The sequence below is a fragment of the Pseudophryne corroboree genome, chromosome 3 (assembly GCF_028390025.1).
Source record: "Pseudophryne corroboree isolate aPseCor3 chromosome 3, aPseCor3.hap2, whole genome shotgun sequence".
NCBI lineage: Eukaryota > Metazoa > Chordata > Amphibia > Anura > Myobatrachidae > Pseudophryne > Pseudophryne corroboree.
Window position 1 is genome coordinate 25,356,495 of NC_086446.1, and position 27,882 is coordinate 25,384,376.

The 27,882-nt window shown below is 48.7% G+C and overlaps 1 protein-coding gene across 1 annotated transcript in view; it reads left to right on the plus strand.

Moving 5' to 3' along the window:
* Positions 1–20,989, plus strand: part of LOC135054573 (zinc finger protein OZF-like) — a 58,037-nt gene extending 37,048 nt beyond the window's left edge. The window contains exons 4-6 of the mRNA XM_063957732.1: positions 3,113–3,210; positions 3,699–3,966; positions 19,128–20,989. Of these exons, the coding sequence (XP_063813802.1) occupies positions 3,113–3,210; positions 3,699–3,966; positions 19,128–20,257 (1,496 nt within the window). The 3' untranslated portion in view covers positions 20,258–20,989. The remainder of the gene's footprint in view (positions 1–3,112; positions 3,211–3,698; positions 3,967–19,127) is intronic.
* Positions 20,990–27,882: the final 6,893 nt, after the last annotated feature.

The window sequence follows — 27,882 nt, forward strand, 5'->3', positions numbered from 1 at the left end:
TTTCTACCAATAGAAAAAGCCCAGGACCTCCAGAACATGGTCAGGGTCCTGCTAAAACCAAAGAGAGTGTCTGTTCATCAATGCACTCGAGTTCTGGGGAAAATGGTGGCAGCCTACGAGGCCATCCCCTTCGGCAGGTTCCATGCGAGAACGTTTCAGTGGGACCTTCTGGACAAATGGTTGGGGTCCCATCTACACCTACATCAAAAGATAAGCCTGTCCCCAAGGGCCAGGGTGTCTCTCCTGTGATGGCTGCAGAGTGCTCACCTTCTAGACGGTCGCAGGTTCGGCATTCAAGACTGGGTTCTGGTGACCACGGACGCGAGCCTCCGAGGATGGGGAGCAGTCACAAAAGGAAGACATTTTCAGGGGCTATGGTCAAGCCAGGAGGCTTGTCTACACATCAACGTGCTGGAATTGAGGGCCATTTACAACGGCCTACGACAAGCGGAGTATCTTCTTCGCGACCTACCGGTTCTGATTCAATCAGACATCACAGCCGTGGCGCATGTAAACCGCCATGGCGGGACAAGGAGCAGAGTGGCAGTGGCGGAAGCCACCAGAATTCTGCGCTGGGCGGAAAATCACATAAGTGTTCTGTCAGCAGTCTTCATACCAGGAGTGGACAACTGGGAAGCAGACTTCCTCAGCAGACACGATCTCCATCCAGGAGAGTGGGGACTTCATCAAGAGGTCTTTGCAGAGATAGCAAGTCTTTGGGGACTTCCTCAAATAGACATGATGGCGTCACGCCTCAACAAGAAGCTTCGGAGGTATTGTGCCAGGTCAAGGGACCCTCAAGCAGTGGCGGTAGACGCCCTGGTGACACCATGGGGGTTTCAGTCGGTCTATGTGTTCCCTCCTCTACCTCTCATCTCAAAAGTGTTGAGACTCCTAAGACAAAACAGAGTACAAGCAATACTCGTGGTTCCAGATTGGCCTAGAAGGGCCTGGTATTCGGATCTTCAGGAAATGCTCACAAAAGATCTGTGGCCTCTTCCTCTCAGGGACGACCTGCTGCAGCAGGGGCCTTGCATGTTCCAAGACTTACCGCGGTTGAGTTTGACGGCATGGCGGTTGAACACCGAATCCTAGCTGAGAGAGGTATTCCGGAGAAAGTTATTCCTACTCTGATAAAGGCTAGGAAGGAAGTAACGGCGAAACATTATCACCGTATCTGTGAAGTATGTATCTTGGTGTGAAACCAAACATGCTCCTACGGAAGATTTCCATCTGGGTCGTTTTCTCCACTTCCTACAGTCAGGAGTGGATATGGGTCTAAAATTAGGCTCCATTAAGGTACAGATTTCGGCCCTATCTATATTTTTTCAGAAGGAATTGGCTTCTCTCCCAAAAGTCCAAACTTTCGTAAACGTGGTGCTGCACATCCAGCCTCCTTTTGTGCCACCTGTGGCACCATGGGACCTTAACGTGGTGTTACAGTTCCTTAAATCACACTGATTTGAACCTCTTCAAAAGGTGGAATTAAAATTTCTCACTTGGAAAGTGGTCATGTTGCTGGCCTTGGCATCTGCAAGGCGGGTGTCTGAGTTGGCGGCCTTGTCTCACAAGAGCCCCTACTTGATTTTTCATGTGGATAGAGCAGAGTTGAGGACTCGTCCTCAATTTTTTCCTAAGGTGGTTTCTTCTTTTCATATGAACCAACCTATTGTGGTGCCTGTGGACGGCTAGGGTTAGGAAAACAGAGGCTCTGTTTGTCCTGTATGCAGCCAACAAGATTGGCGCGCCTGCTTCTAAGCAGGCTATTGCTCGCTGGATCTGTAACACGATTCAGCAGGCTCATTTTACGGCTGGATTCCCGGTACCAAATTCAGTATAGGCCCATTCCACTAGGAAAGTGGGCTCTTCTTGGGCGGCTGCCCAAGGCGTCTCGGCATTACAGTTGTGCCGAGCTGCTACTTGGTCAGGTTCAAACACTTTTGCAAAATTCTACAAGTTTGATGCCCTGGCTGATGAGGACCTCGCGTTTGCTCAATCGGTGCTGCAGAGTCATCCGCACTCTCCCGCCCGGTTTGGAGCTTTGGTATAAACCCCATGGTCCTTACGGAGTCTCCAGCATCCTCTAGGACGTAAGAGAAAATAAGATTTTAAACCTACCGGTAAATCTTTTTCTCCTAGTCCGCAGAGGATGCTGGGCGCCCGTCCCAGTGCGGAAAATCTGCAAGACTTGTATATAATTGTTGCTTACATAAGGGTTATGTTACAGTTGAGATCGGTCGTTAAATGATACTGTTTTTGTTCATACTGTTAACTGGTTGCGTATATTCCAGGTTATACGGTGTGATTGGTGTGGCTGGTATGAATCTTGCCCTTAGATTAACAAAATCCTTTCCTCATATTGTCCATCTCCTCTGGGCACAGTTTCTCTAACTGAGGGCTGGAGGAGGGGCATAGAGGGAGGAGCCAGTGCACACCCATACTAAAAGTTCTTTAGAGTGCCCATGTCTACTGCGGAGCCCGTCTATACCCCATGGTCCTTACGGAGTTCCCAAGCATCCTCTACAGACTAGGAGAAAAAGATTTACCGGTAGGTTTAAAATCTTATTTTTCTGTACCCTTCCCAGATTTGTGCCTCTAGACAATACTGTCTTGGAGGTATACAGACAATTCCTTTGACTTCATGCTTGGTTTGTGCTCACACATGCACTGTCAAGTGTGGGACCTTATATAGACAGGTGTGTGCCTTTCCAAATCATGTCCATTCAACTGAATTTACAACAGGTGGACTCCAATTAAGCTGTAGGAACATCTCAAGGATGATCAGTGGAAACAGGATGCACCTGAGCTCAATTTTGAGCTTTATGGCAAAGGCTGTGAATACTTATGTACATGTGATTACTTAGTTTTTTTTATTTTTAATAAATTAGCAAAAATCTCAAAAACACTTTTTTCACATTGTCATTATGGGGTATTGTGTGTAGAATTTTGTTTGAAAAAAATGAATTTATTCCAGTTTGGAATAAAGCTGTAACATAACAAAATGTGGAAAAAAGTGAAGCGCTGTGAATACTTTCTGGATGCACTGTATATACACAAATCATCTGATAATCACATATATACACTGTACTCAGTCACTGTGTGTCTCCTACAGATGGACCCAGTAACAGAGATACCCCAGAGAGATGTCCCCGTCCTCTGTATTCCCAGGATTGTACAGAGGAGAATCACAGGATCCCACAGGAGGTTCAGGTAGGTGGGATTTAGGGTCTCCCCAATATACCAAAGTGACGGTCACTGTATCAGTTGTTCTCTACCTTGTGTAATGATGGGGATGGTGCAGGATATCTGGGTGATAATGAGACACACCAGGAAAGCAGTGTAATTGGGGGTCTCTAGCCCCATGCACCACAGTAGAACCCTGATAACAACATGAGAACATCTATCCCTGTATAAGAAAGCAGATGTAGATTGCAGATTTGCTGTCCATTTTTCACAATTTGTGATATGTGAGAAATATATATGGGCTATCGTGTTGTTTTTTTTTTTTAAATACTGTGTTTCGCTGTACAAATAAGGCAAATAGACCGGAAGGGGGTACCCAGAGGGATATGACTGAGAACCATTACACTATATGGTCTGTACAGAGCTGTGTGTCTAATACTCTGATAGTCTCCTGATTACTCTGAGTAATGATGTCCGGCATTACTAAAGCATTCATTTATATATGGGTTGTTTAGGGTGAAGATCTCACAAATATAAAGGTAGAAGGAGAAGAAGAGACGTATGTGACTGATATGAAGGAAGAAGATATAGAGGAAGAAGAAGAAGAAGAAGAAGAAGAGACGTATGTGACTGATATAAAAGCAGAAGATACAGAGGAAGAAGAAGAAGAGACGTATCTGACTGATATAAAGGTAGAAGTTATAGATGAAGAAGAAGAAGAGACGTATGTGAGGGGTGATCAGCAGTGTAAGGAGGAGGAAATCCCTACAGATATCAGCACAGGTGAGTAAGAACATTATTTACAGAGATGAGTCACATATTCTCCTTCCTAAGTATCTACAGCAATCTCTTATCCGACTCCCTCCTCTGTCAGTACAGACTAGTGAAGGAAGTGTATCTGCCCAGTGGGGAAGTCAGGAGCCTTCAGCCCCTATTATACTCCTGCTCTCCCCCTCACATCATGTCACTGTGTGTTACCAGCCCAGAGATCTGACCAGTCTCCTCCCCACACTCTCTGGTGTATCTCATACATCAGGAGCCATCAGCCCCTATTATACTCCTGCTCTCCCCCTCACATCATGTCACTGTGTATTACCAGCCCAGAGATCTGACCAGTCTCCTCCCCACACTCTCTGGTGCATCTCATACATCAGGAGACATCAGCCCCTATTATACTCCTGCTCTCCCCCTCACATCATGTCACTATGTGTTACCAGCCCAGAGATCTGACCAGTCTCCTCCCCACACTCTCTGGTGTATCTCATACATCAGGAGCCATCAGCCCCTATTATACTCCTGCTCTCCCCCTCACATCATGTCACTGTGTGTTACCAGCCCAGAGATCTGACCAGTCTCCTCCCCACACTGTCTGGTGTATCTCATACATCAGGATACATCAGCCCCTATTATACTCCTGCTCTCCCGCTCACATCATGTCACTGTGTGTTACCAGCCCAGAGATCTGGCCAGTCTCTTTCCCACACTCTCTGGTGTATATCATACATCAGGAGCCATCAGCCCCTATTATACTCCTGCTCTCCCCCTCACATCATGTCACTCTGTGTTACCAGCCCAGAGATCTGACCAGTCTCCTCCCCACACTGTCTGGTGTATCTCATACATCAGGATACATCAGCCCCTATTATACTCCTGCTCTCCCGCTCACATCATGTCACTGTGTGTTACCAGCCCAGAGATCTGGCCAGTCTCCTCCCCACACTCTCTGGTGTATATCATACATCAGTAGCCATCAGCCCCTATTATACTCCTGCTCTCCCCCTCACATCATGTCACTGTGTGTTACCATCCCAGAGATCTGACCAGTCTCCTCCCCACACTGTCTGGTGTATTTCATACATCAGGATACATCAGCCCCTATTATACTCCTGCTCTCCCGCTCACATCATGTCACTGTGTGTTACCAGCCCAGAGATCTGGCCAGTCTCCTCCCCACACTCTCTGGTGTATATCATACATCAGGAGCCATCAGCCCCTATTATACTCCTGCTCTCCCCCTCACATCATGTCACTGTGTGTTACCATCCCAGAGATCTGACCAGTCTCCTCCCCACACTGTATGGTGTATCTCATACATCAGGAGCCATCAGCCCCTATTATACTCCTGCTCTCCCCCTCACATCATGTCACTGTGTATTACCAGGCCGGAGAGCTGACCAGTCTCCTCCCCACACTCTCTGGTGTATCTCATACGTCAGGAGCCATCAGCCCCTATTATACTCCTGCTCTCCCCCTCACATCATGTCACTGTGTGTTACCAGCCCAGAGATCTGACCAGTCTCCTCCCCACACTCTCTGGTCTATCTCATACATCAGGAGCCATCAGCCCCTATTATACTCCTGCTCTCCCCCTTACATCATGTCACTGTGTGTTACCAGCCCAGAGATCTGACCAGTCTCCTCCCCACACTCTCTGATGTATCTTATACATCAGGAGCTATCAGCCCCTATTATACTTCTGCTCTCCCCCTCACATCGTGTCACTTTGTGTTATCAGCCCAGAGATCTGATCAGTTTCCTCCCCACACTGTCTGGTGTATCTCATACATCAGGATACATCAGCCCCTATTATACTCCTGCTCTCCCCCTCACATCGTGTCACTTTGTGTTATCAGCCCAGAGATCTGACCAGTCTCCTCCCCACACTGTCTGGTGTATCTCATACATCAGGACACATCAGCCACTATTATACTCCTGCTCTCCCCCTCACATCATGTCTCTGTGTGTTACCAGGCCAGAGATCTGACCAGTCTCCTCCCCACACTCTCTGGTGTATATCATACATCAGGAGCCATCAGCCACAATTATACTCCTGCTCTCCCCCTCACATCATGTCACTGTGTGTTACCAGCCCTGAGATCTGACCAGTCTCCTCCCCACACTGTCTGGTGTATCTCATACATCAGGATACATCAGCCCCTATTATACTCCTGCTCTCCCCCTCACATCATGTCATTGTGTGTTACCAGCCCAGAGATCTGACCAGTCTCCTCCCCACACTCTCTGGTGTATATCATACATCAGGAGCCATCAGCCCCTATTATACTCCTGCTCTCCCCTCACATCATGTCACTGTGTGTTACCAGCCCAGAGATCTGACCAGTCTCCTCCCCACACTCTCTGGTGTATATCATACATCAGGAGCCATCAGCCCCTATTATACTCCTGCTCTCCCCCTCACATCGTGTCACTGTGTGTTACCAGCCCAGAGATCTGACCAGTCTCCTCCCCACACTCTCTGGTGTATTTCATACATCAGGAGCCATCAGCCCCTATTATACTCCTGCTCTCCCCCTCACATCATGTCACTGTGTGTTACCAGCCCAGAGATCTGACCAGTCTCCTCCCCACACTCTCTGGTGTATATCATACATCAGGAGCCATCAGCCCCTATTATACTACTGCTCTCCCCCTCACATCGTGTCACTGTGTGTTACCAGCCCAGAGATCTGACCAGTCTCCTCCCCACACTCTCTGGTGTATCTCATACATCAGGAGTCATCAGCCCCTATTATACTCCTGCTCTCCCCCTCACATCATGTCACTGTGTGTTACCAGCCCAGAGATCTGACCAGTCTCCTCCCCACACTCTCTGGTGTATCTCATACATCAGGAGCCATCAGCCCCTATTATACTCCTGCTCTCCCCCTCACATCATGTCACTGTGTGTTACCAGCCCAGAGATCTGACCAGTCTCCTCCCCACACTCTCTGGTGTATCTCATACATCAGGGTACATCAGCCCCTATTATACTCCTGCTCTCCCCCTCACATCATGTCACTGTGTGTTACCAGCCCAGAGATCTGACCAGTCTCCTCCCCACACTCTCTGGTGTATCTCATACATCAGAAGCCATCAGCCCCTATTATACTCCTGCTCTCCCCTCACATCATGTCACTGTGTGTTACCAGCCCAGAGATCTAACCAGTCTCCTCCCCACACTCTCTGTTGTATCTCACACATCAGGAGATGCTGTGTATACTGAGGGGTAATATGGGGGATGCTTCATGTACTGAGGAGTAATATGGGGATGGTGTGTGTACTGAGGGGTAATATGGCATTTCTGTGTGTACTGAGGGGTAATATGGGGGGCGCTGCATGTGCTGGGGGTAATTTGGGGAAGCTTTGTATGCTGAGGGGCTCCCATCTCAACAGGAAGCTTCCGAGCAACGGATCTCAGTTTCAGGATCCTCAGGCATCCCTGGTGGATGCCATGACAGCACCCTGGTTGTTCCAGTTGGGTTGCATCTTTCTTCCTCTGGTAATGTTACCAAGGGTACTTCAGAGGATTCGATTAGTAGTAAGGCCTGTCATTCTGGTAGATATACAGAAATGGGTTCTCTGCGCACTGAGGTGTTAATCTGAGGCGGGGTGTGCTGCTGGTAATGAGGGGTGTCCCACCCCCCCTTAAATGGTAAGTATACAGATGTGGATAAATCCACAGGGAACCAGCGCTCAAACCCTATTTGTAGTGGTGAATGATACGGTTATAAAGTGAAACTAAAATCAATAATGAAAAAGCAGGTAATATACTTAAGGTTGTTTATTCTAAGATGCTGAGATACTTTCTTTCCCAACAGGTATAAATTCGGTTTAAAAGTCAATCAGTGATTGGGGCACGCTCCTGGTTTGAGCTTAAATTCTGAAGTGCAAGGTTCAATTGAAAGAACAAATGCTGTAATCTTTGTAAAGTCGAAAAAAAGAAAAAGAAAAATGCCACAAAAAAATATTAATGATAATATGTACTAAAGTCCAAACGGTTTACAAGTCTATACAGACAGCGGCGTCCCGCTAATCTGTGCTCTGAAGTGAAGGATTCTCTTGTGAAGTGATGAACAGTTGACAGCGGTAGTGTATGCTTTGGTTAGAGTGGAGAATAAGGACCCTGGACTGGCGCTATTCCTCCTGCAGCACGTCCCACAGTAGAGCGCCCGAATCAGGCCCGCTCTGTGGGGCCGCTGACCTGGGGTGTGCGCCTGTCACAGAGGCGAAGTGGACCCGGCCGGAGCTCTCCGAGCGGCTGGCCGCGCCTCTCCTCCTCCTACAGGGACTTACCTTCTCCCTTCCCCTCCGCCTTCCACTCTCCGCTGTCTCGGGCTTCTTCCGTCGCCTGGCAACCGGTTGCTTCCGGAACTCCGGATCACGTGACCGGATGGTTTGCGGAAAGGATTAGCAGTACTGTCCTTCTTTGTAGTGAATATTCGTCCTCAGTCCAATGTAGTATAGATGGGTAGCTCCAACGCGTTTCGACCTGTTAGGGTCTTCCTCTGGGAGATTGGCCGTGCTGACACTGGTACGTAAGTTTGCAGAGCATGTTGGTAGACAAGCCATTCCGTCTACCTCTGCGGCCAGAATTCAGGGCCCTTTGCCGTCACCCCAGTTTATCTTGGTTGGCTTCGACGGCATGGTAATTAAGTCCAAGATATTGATTGCTAAAAGGTTTTCACAGTCGGTAGTGAAACCCATGATACAGGCTTGCAAACCAGTCACCTCAAAGATATATCATCGAGTTTGGAGAATATACATTTCCTGGTGTGAATGTAATGAATTCAGATCTGAGAGGTTTAGCTTTTCTCGTTTGTTGTACTTTTTTGCAGGATGGATTGACAAGACGGTATAGGTTGTCCTCTCTCAGAGGACAAGTTTCATCCCTGTTTATCCCTTAAAATTTCAAAGGAAATTGGCGGGCATTGCTGAGATTCAAGCTTTCTTACAGGGAGTTATTCGCATACACCCTCCGCATATCCTGCCGGTTCCTCCATGGGACTTAAATTTGGTTTTGGGGGTGCTTCAAAAAGCATTGTTTGAACCTTTGGATTCGGTGGAATTGCGATAACTCACTTTGAAAGTTGTCTTTTTGCTGGCGATTGTCTCTGCTAGAAGAGTCTCGGAATTAGCAGCCCTTTACTGTAGATCACCACTTTTCATATTTCATGAGGACAGAGTGGTTTTACGCACTAAACCTTCATTTCTTCTTAAGGTTGTGTCACCATTCCACATCAATCAGGACGTAGTTCTCCCAGCCTTCCACCAGGCTTCAGCTTCTATGGAAGCTTCTTCTTTAGCCCTGTTGGATGTGGTGAGGGCATTATGCATTTATATGGAAAGTACTGTGTCTCTAAGATGTGCTGTTTCCCTGTTTGTAATAATTGATGATCCAAAAAGAGTCTGGCCAGCCTCTAAGGTATCCATTGCTAGATGGGCCACTGCCGCCATTCAGCAGGCGTATTTGTCTTCAAATGTAACGGTTCCGGCTTCAGTTAGGGCCCACTTGACTCGTGCTGTTGAGGCTTCCTGGGCTGTATGGCATGGAGCCTCAATAGAGCAGCTTTGAAGAGCCTAGCGACAGCAGATTGGCACCAACGATCAAAGCTTTTGGCCTCCCATAATGCAGCGGGCTCAGGCAATTCAGTTTTTTGTTTGGTGCGGCTGGAGCCGGACCCTGGTCAAATGGGCTGCTGGTTTTTAGCAGCCATAAGCTTTTTTATTTTTATAGTCTTACTCTTTTTTGAGCAATTTTTCTAAAAAGCGTCTTACCTTACTTACCAACTACTGCGTCCACACTACACAAAGTGCTCCAAGAGGTTATAGATATATAGATATAGAGATATATATATATATATAGAGATATATATATATATATGTAGCAGCAGCCTCTATATGGTCCTCTGGTCATCCTCAGGCAGAGCAGCCACACCAATGTCATGCTGCTAAATTAGGCCAATGAGTCACTGCAGATAAACGCTGAGAGGGAAGGAGAGCAATATGGCAGAGGAACACAGAATGATGGTATCACAGAGCGGGGGAGGCGGCAGGACAAGGAAGAGGAATGGTGCAGGGCACAGAGCGGGGGAGGCAGCAGGACAGGGAAGAGGAATGGTGCAGGGCACAGAGCGGGGGAGGCAGCAGGACAGGGCAGGGGAATAGTGCAGGACACAGAGCGGGGGAGGCAGCAGGACAGGGAAGAGGAATGGTGCAGGGCACAGAGTGGGGGAGGCAGCAGGACAGGGTAGGGGAATGGTGCTGGGCACAGAGCGGGGAGGCAGCAGGACAGGGTAGGGGAATGGTGCAGGGCACAGAGCGGGGGAGGCAGCAGGACAGGGTAGGGGAATGGTGCTGGGCACAGAGCGGGGAGGCAGCAGGACAGGGTAGGGGAATGGTGCAGGGAACAGAGCGGGGGAGGCAGCAGGACAGGGTAGGGGAATGGTGCAGGGCACAGAGCAGGGGAGGCAGCAGGACAGGGTAGGGGATTGGTGCAGGGCACAGAGCGGGGGAGGCAGCAGGACAGGGAAGAGGAATGGTGCAGGCCACAGAGCGGGGGAGGCAGCTGGACAGGGAAGAGGAATGGTGCAGGGCACAGAGCGGGGGAGGCAGCAGGACAGGGAAGAGGAATGGTTCAGGGCACAGAGCGGGGAAGGCAGCAGGACAGGGCAGGGGAATAGTGCAGGGCACAGAGCAGGGAGGCAGCAGGACAGGGAAGAGAAATGGTGCAGAGCACAGAGCAGGGAAGCAGCAGGACAGGGGAGGGGAATGGTGCAGGGCACAGAGCGGGGAAGGCAGCAGGACAGGGTAGGGGAATGGTGCAGGGCACAGAGCAGGGAGGCAGCAGGACAGGGTAGGGGAATGGTGCAGGGCACAGAGCGGGGGAGGCAGCAGGACAGGGTAGGTGAATGGTGCAGGGCACAGAGCAGGTAGGCAGCAGGACAGGGTAGGGGAATGGTGCAGGGCACAGGGCGGGGAGGCAGCAGGACAGAGTAGGGGAATGGTGCAAGGAACAGAGCGGGGGAGGCAGCAGGACAGGGTAGGGGAATGGTGCAGGGCACAGAGTGGGGGAGGCAGCAGGACAGAGTAGGGGAATGGTGCAGAGCACAGAGCGTGGGAGGCAGCAGGACAGGGTAAGTGAATGGTGTAGGGCACAGAGCGGGGGAGGTAGCAGGACAGGGTAGGGGAATGGTGCAGGGCACAGAGCGGGGGAGGCAGCAGGACAGGGTAGGGGAATGGTGCAGAGCACAGAGCTGGGGAGGTAGCAGGACAGGGTAGGGGAATGGTGCAGGGCACAGAGTAGGGGAGGCAGCAGGACAGGGTAGGGGAATGGTGCAGAGCACAGAGCTGGGGAGGTAGCAGGACAGGGTAGGGGAATGGTGCAGGGCACAGAGTAGGGGAGGCAGCAGGACAGGGTAGGGGATTGGTGCAGGGCACAGAGTGGGGGAGGCAGCAGGACAGGGTAGGGGAATGGTGCAGGGCACAGAGTAGGGGAGGCAGCAGGACGGTAGGGGATTGGTGCAGGGCACAGAGCGGGGGAGGCAGCAGGACAGGGAAGAGGAATGGTGCAGGGCACAGAGCGGGGGAGGCAGCAGGACAGGGAAGAGGAATGGTGCAGGGCACAGGGGGGAGGCAGCAGGACAGGGAAGGGGAATGGTGCAGGGCAGAGAGCAGGGGAGGGGAATGGTGCAGAGCACAGAGCAGGGGAGGCAGCAGGACAGGGTAGGGGAATGGTGCAGGGCACAGAGCGGGGAGGCAGCAGGACAGGGTAGGGAAATGGTGCAGGGCACAGAGCAAGGAGGCAGCAGGACAGGGTAGGGGAATGGTGCAGGGCACAGAGGGGGGAGGCAGTAGGACAGGGAAGGGGATTGGTGCAGGGCAGAGAGCAGGGGAGGCAGCAGGGTAGGGGATTGGTGCAGGGGACAGAGCAGGGGAGGCAGCAGGACAGGGTAGGGGAATGGTGCAGGGCACAGAGCATGGAGGCAGCAGGACATCGTAGGGGAATGGCGCAGGGCACAGAGTAGGGGAGGCAGCAGGACAGGGAAGAGGAATGGTGCAGGGCACAGAGCGGGGGAGGCAGCAGGACAGGGAATAGGAATGGTGCAGGGCACAGAGCGGGGGAGGCAGCAGGACAGGGCAGGGTAATAGTGCAGGGCACAGAGCAGGGGAGGCAGCAGGACAGGGAAGAGAAATAGTGCAGAGCACAGAGCAGGGGAAGCAGCAGGACAGGGGAGGGGAATGGTGCAGGGCATAGAGCGGGGAAGGCAGCAGGACAGGGTAGGGGAATGGTGCAGGGCACAGAACAGGGAGGCAGCAGGACAGGGTAGGGGAATGGTGCAGGGCACAGAGCGGGGGAGGCAGTAGGACAGGGTAGGTGAATGGTGCAGGGCACAGAGCAGGTAGGCAGCAGGACAGTGTAGGGGAATGGTGCAGGGCACAGAGCGGGGAGGCAGCAGGACGTGGTAGGGGAATGGTGCAGGCACAGAGCAGGGAGGCAGCAGGACAGGGTAGGGGAATGGTGCAGGGCACAGAGCGGGGGAGGCAGCAGGACAGGGTAGGGGAATGGTGCAGGGCACAGAGTGGGGGAGGCAGCAGGACAGAGTAGGGGAATGGTGCAGAGCACAGAGCGTGGGAGGCAGCAGGACAGGGTAAGTGAATGGTGTAGGGCACAGAGCGGGGGAGGCAGCAGGACACTGTACGGGAATGGTGCAGGGCACAGAGCGTGGGACGTAGCAGGACAGGGTAGGGGAATGGTGCAGGGCACAGAGCGGGGGAGGCAGCAGGACAGGGTAGGGGAATGGTGCAGAGCACAGAGCTGGGGAGGTAGCAGGACAGGGTAGGAGATCGGTGCAGGGCACAGAGCCGGGAGGCAGCAGGACAGGGTAGGGGAATGGTGCAGGGCACAGAGCGGGGGAGGCAGCAGGACAGGGAAGAGGAATGGTGCAGGGCACAGAGCGGGGGAGGCAGCAGGACAGGGTAGGGGAATGGAGCAGGGCACAGAGCGGGGGAGGCAGCAGGACAGGGTAGGGGAATAGTGCAGGGCACAGAGCGGGGGAGGTAGCAGGGCAGTGTAGGGGATTGGTGCAGGGCACAGAGCGGGGAGGCAGCAGGACAGGGTAGGTGAATGGTGTAGGGCACAGAGCGGGGGAGGCAGCAGGACAGGGTAGGTGAATGGTGCAGGGCACAGAGCAGGTAGGGAGCAGGACAGGGTAGGGGAATGGTGCAGAGCACAGAGGGGGAGGCAGCAGGACAGGGTAGGGGAATGGTGCAGAGCACAGAGCGTGGGAGGCATCAGGATAGGGTAGGGGAATGGTGCAGGGCACAGAGCGGGGAGGCAGCAGGACAGGGTATGGGAATGGAGCAGGGCACAGAGCGTGGGAGGCAGCAGGACAGGGTAGGGGAATGGTGCAGGGCACAGAGCGTGGGACGTAGCAGGACAGGGTAGGTGAATGGTGTAGGGCACAGAGCGGGGGAGGCAGCAGGACAGGGTATGGTGAATGGTGCAGGGCACAGAGCGGGGGAGGCAGCAGGACAGGGTAGGGGAATGGTGCAGAGCACAGAGGGGGAGGCAGCAGGACAGGGTAGGGGAATGGTGCAGGGCACAGAGCAGGGAGGCAGCAGGACAGGGTAGGGGAATGGTGCAGAGCACAGAGCGTGGGAGGCAGCAGGACAGGGTAGGGGAATGGTGCAGAGCACAGAGGGGGAGGCAGCAGGACAGGGTAGGGGAATGGTGCAGGACACAGAGCGGGGAGGCAGCAGGACAGGGTAGGGGAATGGTGCAGGGCACAGAGCGTGGGAGGCAGCAGGACAGGGTAGGGGAATGATGCAGGGCACAGAGCGGGAGAGGCAGCAAGGCAGGGTAGGGGAATGGTACAGGGCACAGGGCAGGTAGGCAGCAGGACAGGGTAGGGGAATGGTGCAGGGCACAGAGCGGGCGAGGCAGCAGGACAGGGTAGGGGAATGGTACAGGGCACAGAGCGGGGGAGGCAGCAGGACAGGGTAGGGGAATGGTGCAGGGCACAGAGCAGGTAGGCAGCAGGACAGGGTAGGGGAATGGTACAGGGCACAGAGCGGGGGAGGCAGCAGGGATAAGTCCCCGATCCCATGTGTTATCGCGGCTTTGCGGGTTGCTCATCTTGGATTATGCGCACACGAAAAAAAGAATTCCCAATAAGTACCGTGTATCAGGGATAATTGAATAGTCACCGGGGGATTATTTATGCAGTAAAGTACCGCAGGTAATTGAATACTCCCCAAAGTTTGTAAGTTGAAATGAATCAGCTAAACCTCTTTGTTAGTAATAGTAAGATGGTGGTGTAGTGGTTAGCATTGCTGTCTCACGGCACTGAAGTCATGAGTTAAATTTACGAGCAAGGTGCAATCTGTGTGGAGTTTGTATGTGTTTACACAATTCCTCCAAAAATCATACTGGTAGGTTAAGTGGCTTTTGATAATAAATGAAACCTAATGTATGCGTATGGTAGGGAATATAGGCCCTCATTCCGAGTTGATCGGTCGCAAGGCGAATTTAGCAGAGTTACACACGCTAAGCCGCCGCCTACTGGGAGTGAATCTTAGCTTCTTAAAATTGCGACCGATGTATTCGCAATATTGCGATTACTAACTACTTAGCAGTTTCAGAGTAGCTTCAGACTTACTCTGCCTGTGCGATCAGTTCAGTGCTTGTCGTTCCTGGTTGACGTCACAAACACACCCAGCGTTCGCCCAGGCACTCCCACCGTTTCTCCGGCCACTCCTGCGTTTTTTCCGGAAACGGTAGCGTTTTCAGCCACACGCCCCTGAAACGCCGTGTTTCCGCCCAGTAACACCCATTTCCTGTCAATCACATTACGATCGCCGGAGCGATGAAAAAGCCGTGAGTAAAAATACTTTCATCATAGTAAAGTTACTTGGCGCAGTCGCAGTGCGAACTTTGCGCATGCGTACTAAGCGGATTTTCACTGCGATGCGATGAAAAAGAACGAGCGAACAACTCGGAATGAGGGCCATAGAGTGTAAGCTCCTCTGGTGGGACTGATGTGAATGATCTGTACAGTGTAATATATGTGTTCTATATAAAGATCTGTGAATAATAATAATAATACAGTTTCCTCTATCATCCATCTGAGGGATGTTGCGTCAGGACCTCTGGGTTGGAGTGTGAGCTATGGAGGTTAGGCACTGAAAACACTAGAAGCTGACTCCTCCCCCTCTAACCCCTCCCACCTCCATTTTTTTGTGCTTTGGAGGATGGAACACTTTTTCCTTTCTTCCTTGTTGTTTGCTAGGTTTTCTTTCTTTTCTTTTCCTTTCAATATGGGTCCCTATTGCAGGCGACAAGCATTAACAGAGTGAGGTTAGTTAGTTTAGGAGCTTCTGTGAGCTCTCCTCTCACTCGGTCCTGCCTCTGGGGGAGTCACTAAACTATTGTGGTCCCTGGGTCTCCCCCCTCCGGATCACAGAAGTCTGATGAGGCGCTGTGTCTGGTTTGGCAGCGCTGGGTTATGACCCTATCCTGCCAGCACTTGTGTAGTGACATTTGGGGCATGCTTTACTTAACGCTGGGGTCCCACTTTCTGCACCACTAAGCCTCGCCTCTGCATCGGATCGCCGCCATTTTGTGAGCTTCTCTCTTCTCACTTTAGCTCCACCCCCACCTGCTCCTGCGGGCGGGTGTTCTTAGTTGCTCAGGCGATCTCCCGGGGCTGAGTTCCACAAGCTCCGCCCCAAACAGCCTTTGCCGCTGGTTCTCTCTCTCTCCTGCTCTGCTACAGCATGCTGGGAAGGGGGAAAGGGGGGACAATGCCTGTCATTCTCTGTACACAGGTACGGTAACACAGCAAGTATTGTGGGACTTTTACTCATTTAGTATTTAGCCCACTGTTTTTCTTTCTTTTTCTTTTCTTTACACTACTCATATAGCAGAGTTATTGTGGAACTCTTATGCTGCATTCAGACTGCAAATGCCGGATCCTACCCGGTAAGACAAATGTGTACTTACCGGGTGGGATCCGGCATTTGCACTCCGCTGCTGGCTTTCCGACCCGGTTATATACCGGGTCGGTTGCCATAACAACGGAGCGCGCAGCAGCAGCAGGGGCGGGGGTGGAGGCGGCGTCGGGAGATGAGCTCATCTCCAGCGCCGCCTCTCCCTATCTTGTGAATGGGAACCGTGTCACATCGACACGGCTCCCATTCACACCGCACCTGACCCGGTAATCAACCCGGGTAAAACCCTTCTTTTTTACCGGGTTGATTTACCGGGTCAGGCGACCCGCTAAATCGGCCAGTGTGCTTTCACATCGCACGCTGACCCGGTTCGACACGGCAATATGCCGTGTCGGTACCGGGTTATTTGTGCGATGTGAAAGGGGTATTACAGTACACTGTATTTAGCCCACCGACACTATCCTATGAGCTAGATAACTCACAATATTTTCTGGCTTATTTTCACTTTTGTGATTAGGTTGTAGACACTGTTATGATACCTTGTTTGCTTTTAGAACTGTTTATCCTTATATACAATGTCAAGGCCCCGTTCGAGGCTCTTCTCCAGTCATATAATGAGACCTAACGTTGGACACACTCCAATCCCTTGGTTGGCTGATCGACTTTATTAAGTCAAGACTTTTACCATCGCAACCGATGGTATTCCTGGGCCTTCTCTTCGACACTGTGGTTCAGAGAGTCTTCCTTCCTCCGGACAAGGTAACGGACTTCCAGTCAAGGATACACAGTCTTCTTCAGTTGCCACGGGTGTCGGTGCTCCTATGCATGCGGTTGCTAAGAAAAATGGTAGCTGTTTTCAATGCGGTTCCATTTTCATGCTTCCATGCCAGGACATTGCAATCTCAGATTCTGTGTCATTGATCCCCATTGGACTTCAGGTTGGACACGCAGCTTCTCCGCCTGTCAATTCAAACGCGTCACTCTCCAGTGGTGGCTTCACACACCAAATCTGACCAAATGATCTGTTTTCCATCTGGATTTGGAATGTGGTTACTACAGATTCCAGTCTCACAGGTTGGGCCGCTGTGTTTCGTCATCACCATCTTCAGGATCGGTGGTCCAGGTTAGAAGCAACACTACCAATAAACATACTCGAATTTAGTTTCATTCGCAATGCATTGAAACAGCTTCAGGACCTTCTTCGTGGATATCCTGTTCGCATACGGTCGGACGAAAGGGCCGTTGCTTACACAAGCAAGGCGGGACTCACAGTTGGAGAGCCATGAGTGAGGTAGCCCACATTCTCCGGTGGGCGGTGCTTTGGGTTCTGGCATTGTCGGCTGTCTTCATTCCTGGAGTGGACAGTTGGGAAGCAGACTTTCTCAATTGTCACACAGTCCATTCAAGGGAATGGGAACTCTACCAGGGAGTATTTTTGTCTCTGGTCTCCAGGTGGGGTTGGCCTGACATCGACTTAATGGCATCTCGACTTAACAAAAAGTTCCCCCAGTACAGAGCTAGCGCCAGTGATCCTCAGGCTGCTTTTGTGGACATCATGACGGCACCTTGGCAATTTCGTCTTGGGTACACCACTGGCCATGATCCTTCAGGTGCTGCAGTGAGTATGGAGGGAAGCTCTTCCGGTTATCCTTATTGCTCTGGATTGGCCTCGTCTACATTGGTATGCTCAGACTCAAGACATGTTGGCCGAGCCTCCAAACTGCCTTCCACTTTGTCCAGATCTCCTCCTTCAAGGACTGCATTGTCACCAAGATTTGCCTCGTCTGGCTTTGACGACGTGGTTCTTGAAACCACCATATCAAGGTCAAAAGCATTGTCCTCTTCTGTTGTGAATACGATGCTTCATTCTAGGAAGGCGGTCACCTCCAAAATTTATTACCAAATTTGGCGTTTGTACATTTTGTGGTGCACTCGGCAGTGGAGTTTTGCCACCCGTGCCTTTTGGCCTTTCTCCATGACGGTTTGTCAAAAGGTCTCCGACTCTCCTCTCTCTCGGGACAGGTCTCTGCCTTATCAGTTCTTTTTCAGAGAAGGTTGGCTAACCTTTCTGGATGTCCGCTGTTTTGTTCAGGGTGTTCTACGGATACAGCCACCATATGTGTCTCCTGTTCCTCCTTCGAATTTGAATTTGGGCCTTATGGCTCTTCAGAAACTGCCATTCGAGCCTCTGGATTCGGTGGACTTGTGTTTTCTGACTTTGAAGGTGGTGTTTCTCTTAGCAATTGCATCTGCTCGTCGGGTTTCCGAGTTGCCCGCCTTGTCTTGCAAGGCACCTCTTTTCGCCTTCTCATTCTGACCGCGTGGTTTTGAGGACGAAACCTTCCTTTTTGCCTAAAGTGGTGTCTGCGTTCCATCTCAACCAAGACATTGTTCGTCCAGCTTTTACTCCGGGTTCTTTGTCTTGGCAGGATACACCGTCCCTTGCCTTGGACATTGTTCAGGATTTGAAGATCTACTTGTCTTGCGCCGCACAAAGAGAGAGTCTTTTGGTCCTTGTAGACGCTACAAAGGGGATGGCCAGCCTCCAAGAACATCATTGCCCGTTGGGTTACATCGACTATCCGTCAGGTTTATGTGTCTTCAGATTTATCTGGTCCGGCTCCACTGCAGGCTCATTTGACTTGCGCTGTTGGTGCGTCTTGGGCGCTTCACTGTGGTGTCTCAGTGGAACAGCTGTGCAGGGCTGCAACCTGGTCGTCTGTGCACACCTTTACTAAATGTTATCAGTTCCATACCTTTGGTTTGGAAGAATCTTGGTTTGGCTGTGCTGTCTCAAGTGTGGGTGCACCATTCCCCCCCCCCCTCCCTCTCTCTTAGCTTGCTTTGGGAATTCCCAGAGTTTATGATGCAGTGTCCCCCAGATGGATGATAGAGGAAATGGGATTTTTTTACTCACTGTAAAATCTCTTCCTCTGAATCCATCTGGGGGACACTGCGATCCCTCACTTCTTGTCTGGTTTTCTTGACTTTGTTTCTTATGTGCTTCCTCCATGCGGCTTGGCTAAACGTAGACTGAGGCTCTGCTGGAGGTGGGAGGGGTTAGAGGGGGAGGAGTCAGCTTTTACTGGTTTTTTTTGTGCCTAACCTCCATAGCCGACACTCTAACCCAGAGATCATGATGCAGTATCTCCCAGATGGATTCTGAGGAAGAGATTTTATGATGAGTAAAAAGTCCATTATTTTATTTCCAGCAGATGGAGGCACAATCAGGAACGCCTTGGCGGGAGATCTCACCTTGTCTTCAGATATTAAAATAGAAGATGACATCACGCAGGATTTTCCAAGAGACAACCCCATTATGCTAAATATATCATCCAATCCCTCTAATTATGATTACTGTTCTCCTAATACCTCAGCTTTTGTTACACACAGTGCAGCTCATACACCTGATAAAATATTTCCCTGTTATGAGTGTGGAAAGTGTTTCACACACAAATCACGTCTTGTTATACATCAGAGAATACACACAAGTAAAACACCATTTTCATGTTCTGAGTGTGGGAAATGTTTTACACAGAAAACAAGTCTAGTTACACATCAGAGACGTCACACGGGTGAAAAGCCATTTTCATGCTCTGAGCGTAGGAAATGTTTTACACAGGAATCAGGTCTTGTTATACAACATATAAGTCACACAGGTGAGAGGCCATTTCCCTGCTTTGAGTGTGGGAAATGTTTTACAGAGAAATCAGGTCTTGTTACACATCAGAGAAGTCACACAGGGGAGATGCCATTTTCATGTTCCGAGTGTGGGAAATGTTTTACATTTAAATCAGAGCTTATTAGACATCAGAGAAGTCACACAGGCGAGAGGCCATTTCCATGTTCTGAGTGTGGGAAATGTTTTACACGGAAACAAGAACTTGTTAGACATCAGAGAAGTCACACAGGCGAGAGGCCATTTCCATGTTCTGAGTGTGGGAAATGTTTTACACTGAAATCACATATGGTTAGACATCAGAGAAGTCACACAGTTGAGAAACCATTTTCATGCTTTGACTGTGGGATACATTTTACAAACCAATCAGATCTTGTTAAACATCAGAGAAGTCACACAGGGGAGATGCCATTTTCATGTTCTGAGTGTGGGAAATGTTTTACACGGAAACCAGAACTTGTTAGACACCAGAGAACTCACACAGACGAGAGGCCATTTCCATGTTCTGAGTGTGGGAAATGTTTTACATGGAAACTAGAACTTGTTAGACATCAGAGAACTCACACAGGTGAGAGGCCATTTCCATGTTCTGAGTGTGGGAAATGTTTTAAACTGAAATCACATCTGGTTAGACATCAGAGAAGTCACACAGGCGAGATGTTCTGAGTGGGAAATGTTTTACACTGAAATCTCATCTTGTTATACATCAGATTTCACACAGCAGAAAAGCATTTCTATGAGCTGATTTAAAACGTTATTTGAGCAATTTGAGTTAACCATTCGCAGACAATTGGAATGGATGACCTATAAGACTGGAGTAGATCACTCGGTTGAAACTAAAGCTGGGTACTTACTAAGCAATGTGTTCCCAGCACAATATCGCTGTCGACGGGACCCTGCATGTGGCAAGTGTAGGAGAGAGCTACATGACATGATGAATTCTGCAGCATGTAATCGCTAGTGACATCCCCCATTGGCCTTGCTGCAGGGATGTTGCTATTGGCTCGCAGGAGTGTGCATATCATCGGTACACACTAGACGATGTTCCCGATATGTTGCTCTGATCCGCAGGATGGGGCGACATCATCTAGTGTGTACCCAGCTTTACTGTGTTCTGTTTATTTTGTTAGTAATTGGCCTCACTCTCCACAGGAATAACAGACCACATTGTTACATAGCGTCTACATTTTATACATTGCAGTCAAACACGTAAAAGATAAAATGCATTATTCATTTTCTAAACAGATTTTATTAGTTTATTTTGGAAACTCTTCTTCTTTGTTGCTTTGGATTAACGGCGATTCAGAAACCACAAAGTAGTTCTTGGTTGTGGTTAGAAAAAAGTAAATGTATTTGTGTTTTTTTGCAATTTAATTAAAAAAAATTGTGTTTTCTTGGGGAGATTGTCTTTTCTTTGTAAGAGAAATAAGTAACTAATGGTATTTTCTTGATAAAAACAAGGTATTGTCTGGACACTGCATAGATAATACAAAACAAAGACATTTGGGACTTGTCACCGCCACTGTAAGTCTGTATCTAGCAAATGACAGAACGTTCATATTGTGTTCAAAACATTTATATCTTGGAGGCCAGCGTCCAGGGTTCTTCTTTATCTCAGTTCCTGATCTATGTCATTTGCTTTATATCCGTTCCCGGTGGAACTAGGATCTTAGACATCAAGGTGTTAATATTTGAACATGAAAGAGTCATCACACCAAAAACCCAATACAACACAGTTTTATTAACAAAGGTTCAGTATATATTCAGGTTTGATAATGGTTTTAGCATTCAATCAATGAGTACATGCCAGGGAGCCCCATCGTCTTAAGTGATCATATAATTTTGGAGTGAGCTGAACAAGACACCATAAAATCAATTCCTGTCACAATTACAGAATTCTGTTGATCCGTATCTGGACCCTTGGGTATAAATGACATAAAGGTGAAACTAGATTTCAGATACTCCTTGTTTGTAGAGTGAACACAGGTATGGACTATGGACCTAATTCAGACCTGATCGTAGATGTGCACGATCAGTCACACAGACATGCAGGGGGACGCCCAGCACAGGGCTAGTCCGCCCTGCATGTCAGGCCGCCCCCCCCCCCCCGCACAAGTTCAAAAGCCTGCATTACCCGGACCGTGCCCCCTAAATGGCGACCACCCTCCGCCAGCCCGCCCCCTCCCGCACAGCAACAGCTCTGGGCTGCAGCGGCTCCGTTCTCCCTGCCCGGTCTAATACTGGGAGCAGAGCTCCCAGTCCCCAGCAGCATGCACACAAAGCCTTGCAGCTCCGGGGCTAGTGTCTCAGCTGCAGCAGCTCCCCCAGCGTACCGGGGGTTACACAATTCACTGCCACCTGCAAGGATCCAGGCTGCGGCAGAGCAAACATTATTTTTGCTAGGCAGCTCCCTGTGAGGGGAAGGCAGAGTGCTGATTGCTGAGGTCCGAAAGCTTTGCTCCCAGTGCCTCAGCATTACAGAAAAGCCACACCCCTGTTGACAGGGAGCGCAAGGAGCACCCGCAGCCCTAACGGAGTGGTGCTTAGACAGTTATGTGTAGAACGACCCAGAGGGAGAACCCCAGCAGTCCCAGCGTGCAAGGGAGCCCAGCGGTGGGCAGTGGAAAATAAAGTATTAAAATGCATTGTGGTATAAGGGTATGTGCCCTGTGTAACCAGCTGCAAGGCACCAAGCACAAACTATGTATATAGGTGCAGGGTATTTAAATATATGTTAAGGGGATGTTAAAGTGCACTTGTGTCTCTGGGGAAATCCAGAGCTCTGTGTGGGCTGCTAGATTCCCCAGCCCTTTCTTAGGAAAACAATGCCTTCCCAGATAGTCCCCCCCCCCCCCCCCCCTTGGAGCAGCATGGGAAGACAGAGCAGAGAGCTGGTTACCCAGCCATCTAAGTGCTTTCATGGAGCTCCAAAGAGCTTCCACTCAGTGGGCAGGAAACCCTGCCAGGGGATCTGTGCTGCCTATCTCTGAATGCCTTCATCTTGCAACCAACAGGAATGAGCCAAATGCAGTTCCATTCTTCACCTGTCCTTAGGTCCCCCAGCATCTCCAAGCTTTGCACTCTGCCAAACTACTGTGCAGGACCTAATCCAGGTCAGTGACCAATGGGGGTTAACTGAAGCCAGACAGGAGGTGTGGCAAAAGCGTGTCGACAGCAGCAAGCAATATTCAGGTGCCAATGGTAGGAGCCCGAGCAGAAACATTCCAGGTGCCACAGGGATTAGGAGCCTGGTGGTGGCAGGGACATACCCTCCCACTGTGCAGTGGGTAGAGTCAGCAACAGATGGTTACTAATGGTAAGAGGGAAGCCCCAATTGGCCAGGTCCGTGTGACCCAAACCCAGTCTTTGTTCACTGGGCGTAGGAAGTGTTGAAGTTAAATCAAATATCCTGTAGTGTCTCATTAATTGTGCAATGATTCTCGATATTCTGTGTTCCCATAACCAGTGTTATATTCTAGTATAGAGTTAATATGCACAGGATAATATTCTCCCTTAACCCTTGAACATCATTTCTATTAGGTGTTTACGCATTGTGTTGCAAGGCCTTTATATAGATTACGGCTCAATGATATGGGCCCTCATTCCGAGTTGTTCGCTCATTAGCTGCTTTTAGCAGCATTGCACACGCTAGGCCGCCGCCCTCTGGGAGTGTATCTTAGCATAGCAGAATAGCGAACGAAAAATTAGCAGATTTGCTACTACATAATTCTTAGCAGTTTCTGAGTAGCTCCGGACCTACTCACAGATTGTGATCACCTCAGTCCATTTCGTTCTTGGTTTGACGTCACAAACACGCCCTGCGTTCGGCCAGCCACTCCCCCGTTTCTCCAGCCACTCCCACGTTTTTCCTTGGCACGCCTGCATTTTATAGCAAACGCCGTGAAAACGCTCAGTTGCCGCCCAGAAACACCCACTTCCTGTCAATCACACTACGATCACTCCAGCGTTGAAAAAACTTTGCTCGAGCTTGTGTAAATCTACTAAGTTCTTAGTTAAATTACTAAGCGCATGCGCTCTGCGTACCATGCGCATGCGCATTTTCTACCTAATCGCTGCGTTTCAAAAATCGGCAACGAGCGAACAACTCGGAATGACCCCCATTGTGCGAGACTTTGTGGCAGAACAAGAAGGAAATATTATGGAATATCTGATGGACCTTCACTTTGAACAACAACACGTTATTATGAACAAGAATGACCTTTATGACAACAAAGCCTATTAGAGAACCTAATTGTTATGTATAGGAGATTTAAGATTCGTGGACCAGTCTGCCATTTTATGGATAAAACCACTCTCTTCAATTAGCTAATCTGACCATATTTGGCATGTCCCCTTTCTATCCACCAGCCAATGTATCTCTTATATTTTATCTTTATGTACGCCTTGTTTGTAAATCAGTTATGAATAATTGTATAATGTTAAGGTATAAATATGTATGTTCCATGCTCTGAAGGCACGGGGATCATTAATGAACTCTTGTCTTGGTCCACGCTCCTCTGTGCAGATTATTGGGCATGGTACCCTCTTTGATAATAAATTCTGTATGCTGAATATCACAAAGGAAGTGTCTTAATTTTATTGACTTTAACAGATGGGGATCTCGTCCTAGTAGCTTCAACGCGGCCTGCATGGAAACCTGCTTTTCCACATGCACCGGAAAGGGGGAGCATCAGACGGCTGCACCAAGATAAATACACCTGTATATAAAATATTCTACAAAGCTGTTCCCTTAATCTGCTGCGCCCGGAAAAGCCTTCTGTGGTTGATGGAGAGCTAGCTATATTGAACTCGGATGATTGGTGAGTTTTTGTGATACTGTATACTCATGCATAACTAAATATCAAATGTTATACAGTATATGGTTATAAGTACTGCAGTTATTTCAACTCTCTGTCTATCATGGCACATTAAGTATTTATGTTATAAATATTGAGTAAACGAGAAAACTGAAAAAAACCTCTATCCAAAACTGATGCAAGCGTGTTATGTGAAAGTAGAAGTACATCGATAAGAAGTTGAGTAAACGTTGTGAATACTTGAAGATCGGATTCAAGTAATAGAGAAGTTTTATAGAAGAATACTATCCCTCGAGGTGGATAAAGGAGTCACGCGCTGAGAAATATTATGGCTTTGAAATCTAAGATCATAGTAAAGACAAAGGCCCTCATTCCGATTTGTTCGCTCGCTAGCTGCTTTTAGCAGCTTTGCACACGCTAAGCCGCCGCCTACTGGGAGTGAATCTTAGCTTATCAAAATTGCGAACGAAAGATTAGCAGAATTGCGAATAGACACTTCTTAGCAGTTTCTGAGTAGCTCCAGACTTACTTGGCATCTGCGATCAGTTCAGTCAGTTTCATTCCTGGTTTGACGTCACAAACACACCCAGCGTTCGCCCAGACACTTCCCCGTTTCTCCAGCCACTCCGGCGTTTTTCCCAGAAACGGTAGCATTTTTTCGCACACACCCATAAAACGGCCTGTTTCCGCCCAGAAACACCCACTTCCTGTCAATCACACAACGATCACCAGAACGAAGAAAAAACTTTGTAATGCCGTGAGTAAAATACCTAACTGCATAGCAAATTTACTTGGCGCAGTCGCACTGCGGACATTGCGCATGCGCATTAGCGACTAAACGCTCCGTTGTGAGAAAAAAATAATGAGCAAATAACTCTGAATGACCACCACAGTGTGCAGTCTTAATAAGTTTCTTTGTGGTCACAAAGAACAGTCCAGGCTATAAATTGTGACCCTAATCGGCAGACGTTGTGGTGTAAAGAAAATATATTGTTTTGTTGTTAAAAATGGGCCCTGAACTTCTCAAAGCTCAATCAGGGAATTGTAGATCATGCATGATAAATTTGTATTTTGAAGACTGTGTTAAGTGTTATGACTGTGTTAAGTATGTACGAAAATGGTATGGATGAGAAAGCCAGTTTTTTCGGAGACAGGGATTTTTTGATCCCAGTATCCCTGAGTGCCTTGAGAGACAGATAAAGAAAGAAATAGAACCAAATGGTAGATTAAAGCATTTACAGATTTTAGACTTAGTAACATAGTATCTGAGGTTGAAAAAAGACAATTGTCCATCGAGTTCAACCTATTTGTGGTGTCCTATGCATGATGATTTGACTAAAATTTCTGACTGATGCTGCTGTCAGCCGTTGCATTTTATCCCTATTTATAGTAACTATAATGCATGACTATGCACCATAAATGCATGACTTATGAAAAAAAAGAAATGTGTAACGAGAAAAAAATACATAATGTCAATGATTATATTGTAATAATGCATGTGTTAAGGTTACTAGTACTCCAGAAAATATCGCTAGGTCAATAAAATCCCTACGAGAATGTCCCAGGTTTGATTATAGGAGCTTGACCAACACGAGAACGCAAATAATGTAATTAATGTACTAGAAAATCCTCCACCATATAATACCAATGGTGCAAATTCAATGCTAGATATGAAACACATCTCCCATATTGAGGAAGATGCACTTTTCTGGCAACACATAATCAACCATAATATGGTCCCACATACTATAACGGGGGCGATCCCACCGACACATAGTCCTTCCTCCCATGAAATAGGAGCAGCCCCACAGGCACTCACTCCTACATCCAACGGCATATAGCTCTGCCATGGAACAGCAAGTCTCTGCTTTTAGATCCTGACAAATGAAATATAGAGTATAAAAGCTTATATAAATGATATGAGATAATGCCATAGGTCTTGGCATCATAATGCCCCTAGAAGAAAACCAGACTTTGTACAGGCATTGATTTATCAGAGAGAAATGTCTGATCCTTTGTTATAATCCTCATATTGCATGCACACCACTATATATGGGATCCGGTCTCTAGATCGACCACTATTGGTCAACAGTAACTAGGTCAACAGGGTCTTTATTTTGACATGTTCTAGGTTGACAGGTCATAAGGTCGACATCAGTTTAAAAAAAAAATATATTCTTTTTTTGAACTTTTTCATACTTAACGATCCACGCGGACTACGATTGGGAATAGTAACCTGAAGCATGGTGAGCGAACATGGTGCACTAATTGGGGACACCAAAAAAAACACCAAAAACTCATGTCCACCTTTTGACCTGTCAACCTAGACCGTGTCGCCCTAAAGACCCCGTCGACCGAGCATCCCTGTCAACCTACTTACTATCGACCAATGGTCGACCTAAACATTGTCGACCTACTTATCATCGACCTTACATACCACACCCCTATATATATATATATATATATATACACACACACACACACACACACACACACACACACACACACACACACACACACACACACAGTTGTGCTCATAAGTTTACATACCCTAGCAGAATTTGTGATTTGCTGGCCATTTGTCAGAGAATATGAATGATAACTCACAAACTTTTCTTTCACTCATGGTTAGTGGTTGGGTGAAGCCATTTATTGTCAAACAACTGTTTACTCTTTTTAAATCATAATGACAACAGAAAGTACCAAAATGACCCGATCAAAAGTTTACATACCCCAGTTCTTAATACTGTGTATTGCTCCCTTTAACATCAATGACAGCTTGAAGTCTTTTGTGGTAGTTGTGGATGAGGCTTTTTATTTTCTCAGATGGTAAAGCTGCCTTTTCTGCTTTGCAAAAAGCCTCCAGTTCCTGTAAATTCTTGGGCTGTCTTGCATGAACTGCACGTTTGAGATCTCCCCAGAGTGGCTCAATGATATTGAGGTCAGGAGACTGAGATGGCCACTCCAGAACCTTCCCTTTATTCTGCTCTAGCCAATGACAGGTTGACTTGGCCTTGTGTTTTGGATCACTGTCATGTTGGAACATCCAAGTGCGTCCCATGCGCAGCTTCCGGGCTGATGAGTGAAAATTTTCCTCCTGTATTTTCTGATAACATGCTGCATTCATCTTGCCATCAATTTTGACCAAGTTTCCAGTGCCTTTGTAGCTCACACATCCCCAAAACATCAGCGATCCACCTCCATGTTTCACAGTAGGAATGGTGTACCTTTCATCATAGGCGTTGTTGACTCCTCTCCAAATGTAACGTTTATGGTTGTGGCCAAAAAGTTCAATTTTGGTCTCATCACTCCAAATGACTTTGTTCCAGAAGTTTTGAGGCTTGTCTCTGTGCTGTTTGGAGTATTGTAAGCGGGATGCTTTGTAGCATTTGCGTAGTAATGGCTTTCTTCTGGCGACTCGACCATGCAGCCCGTTTTTTTTCAAATGCCTCCTTATTGTGCATCTTGAAACAA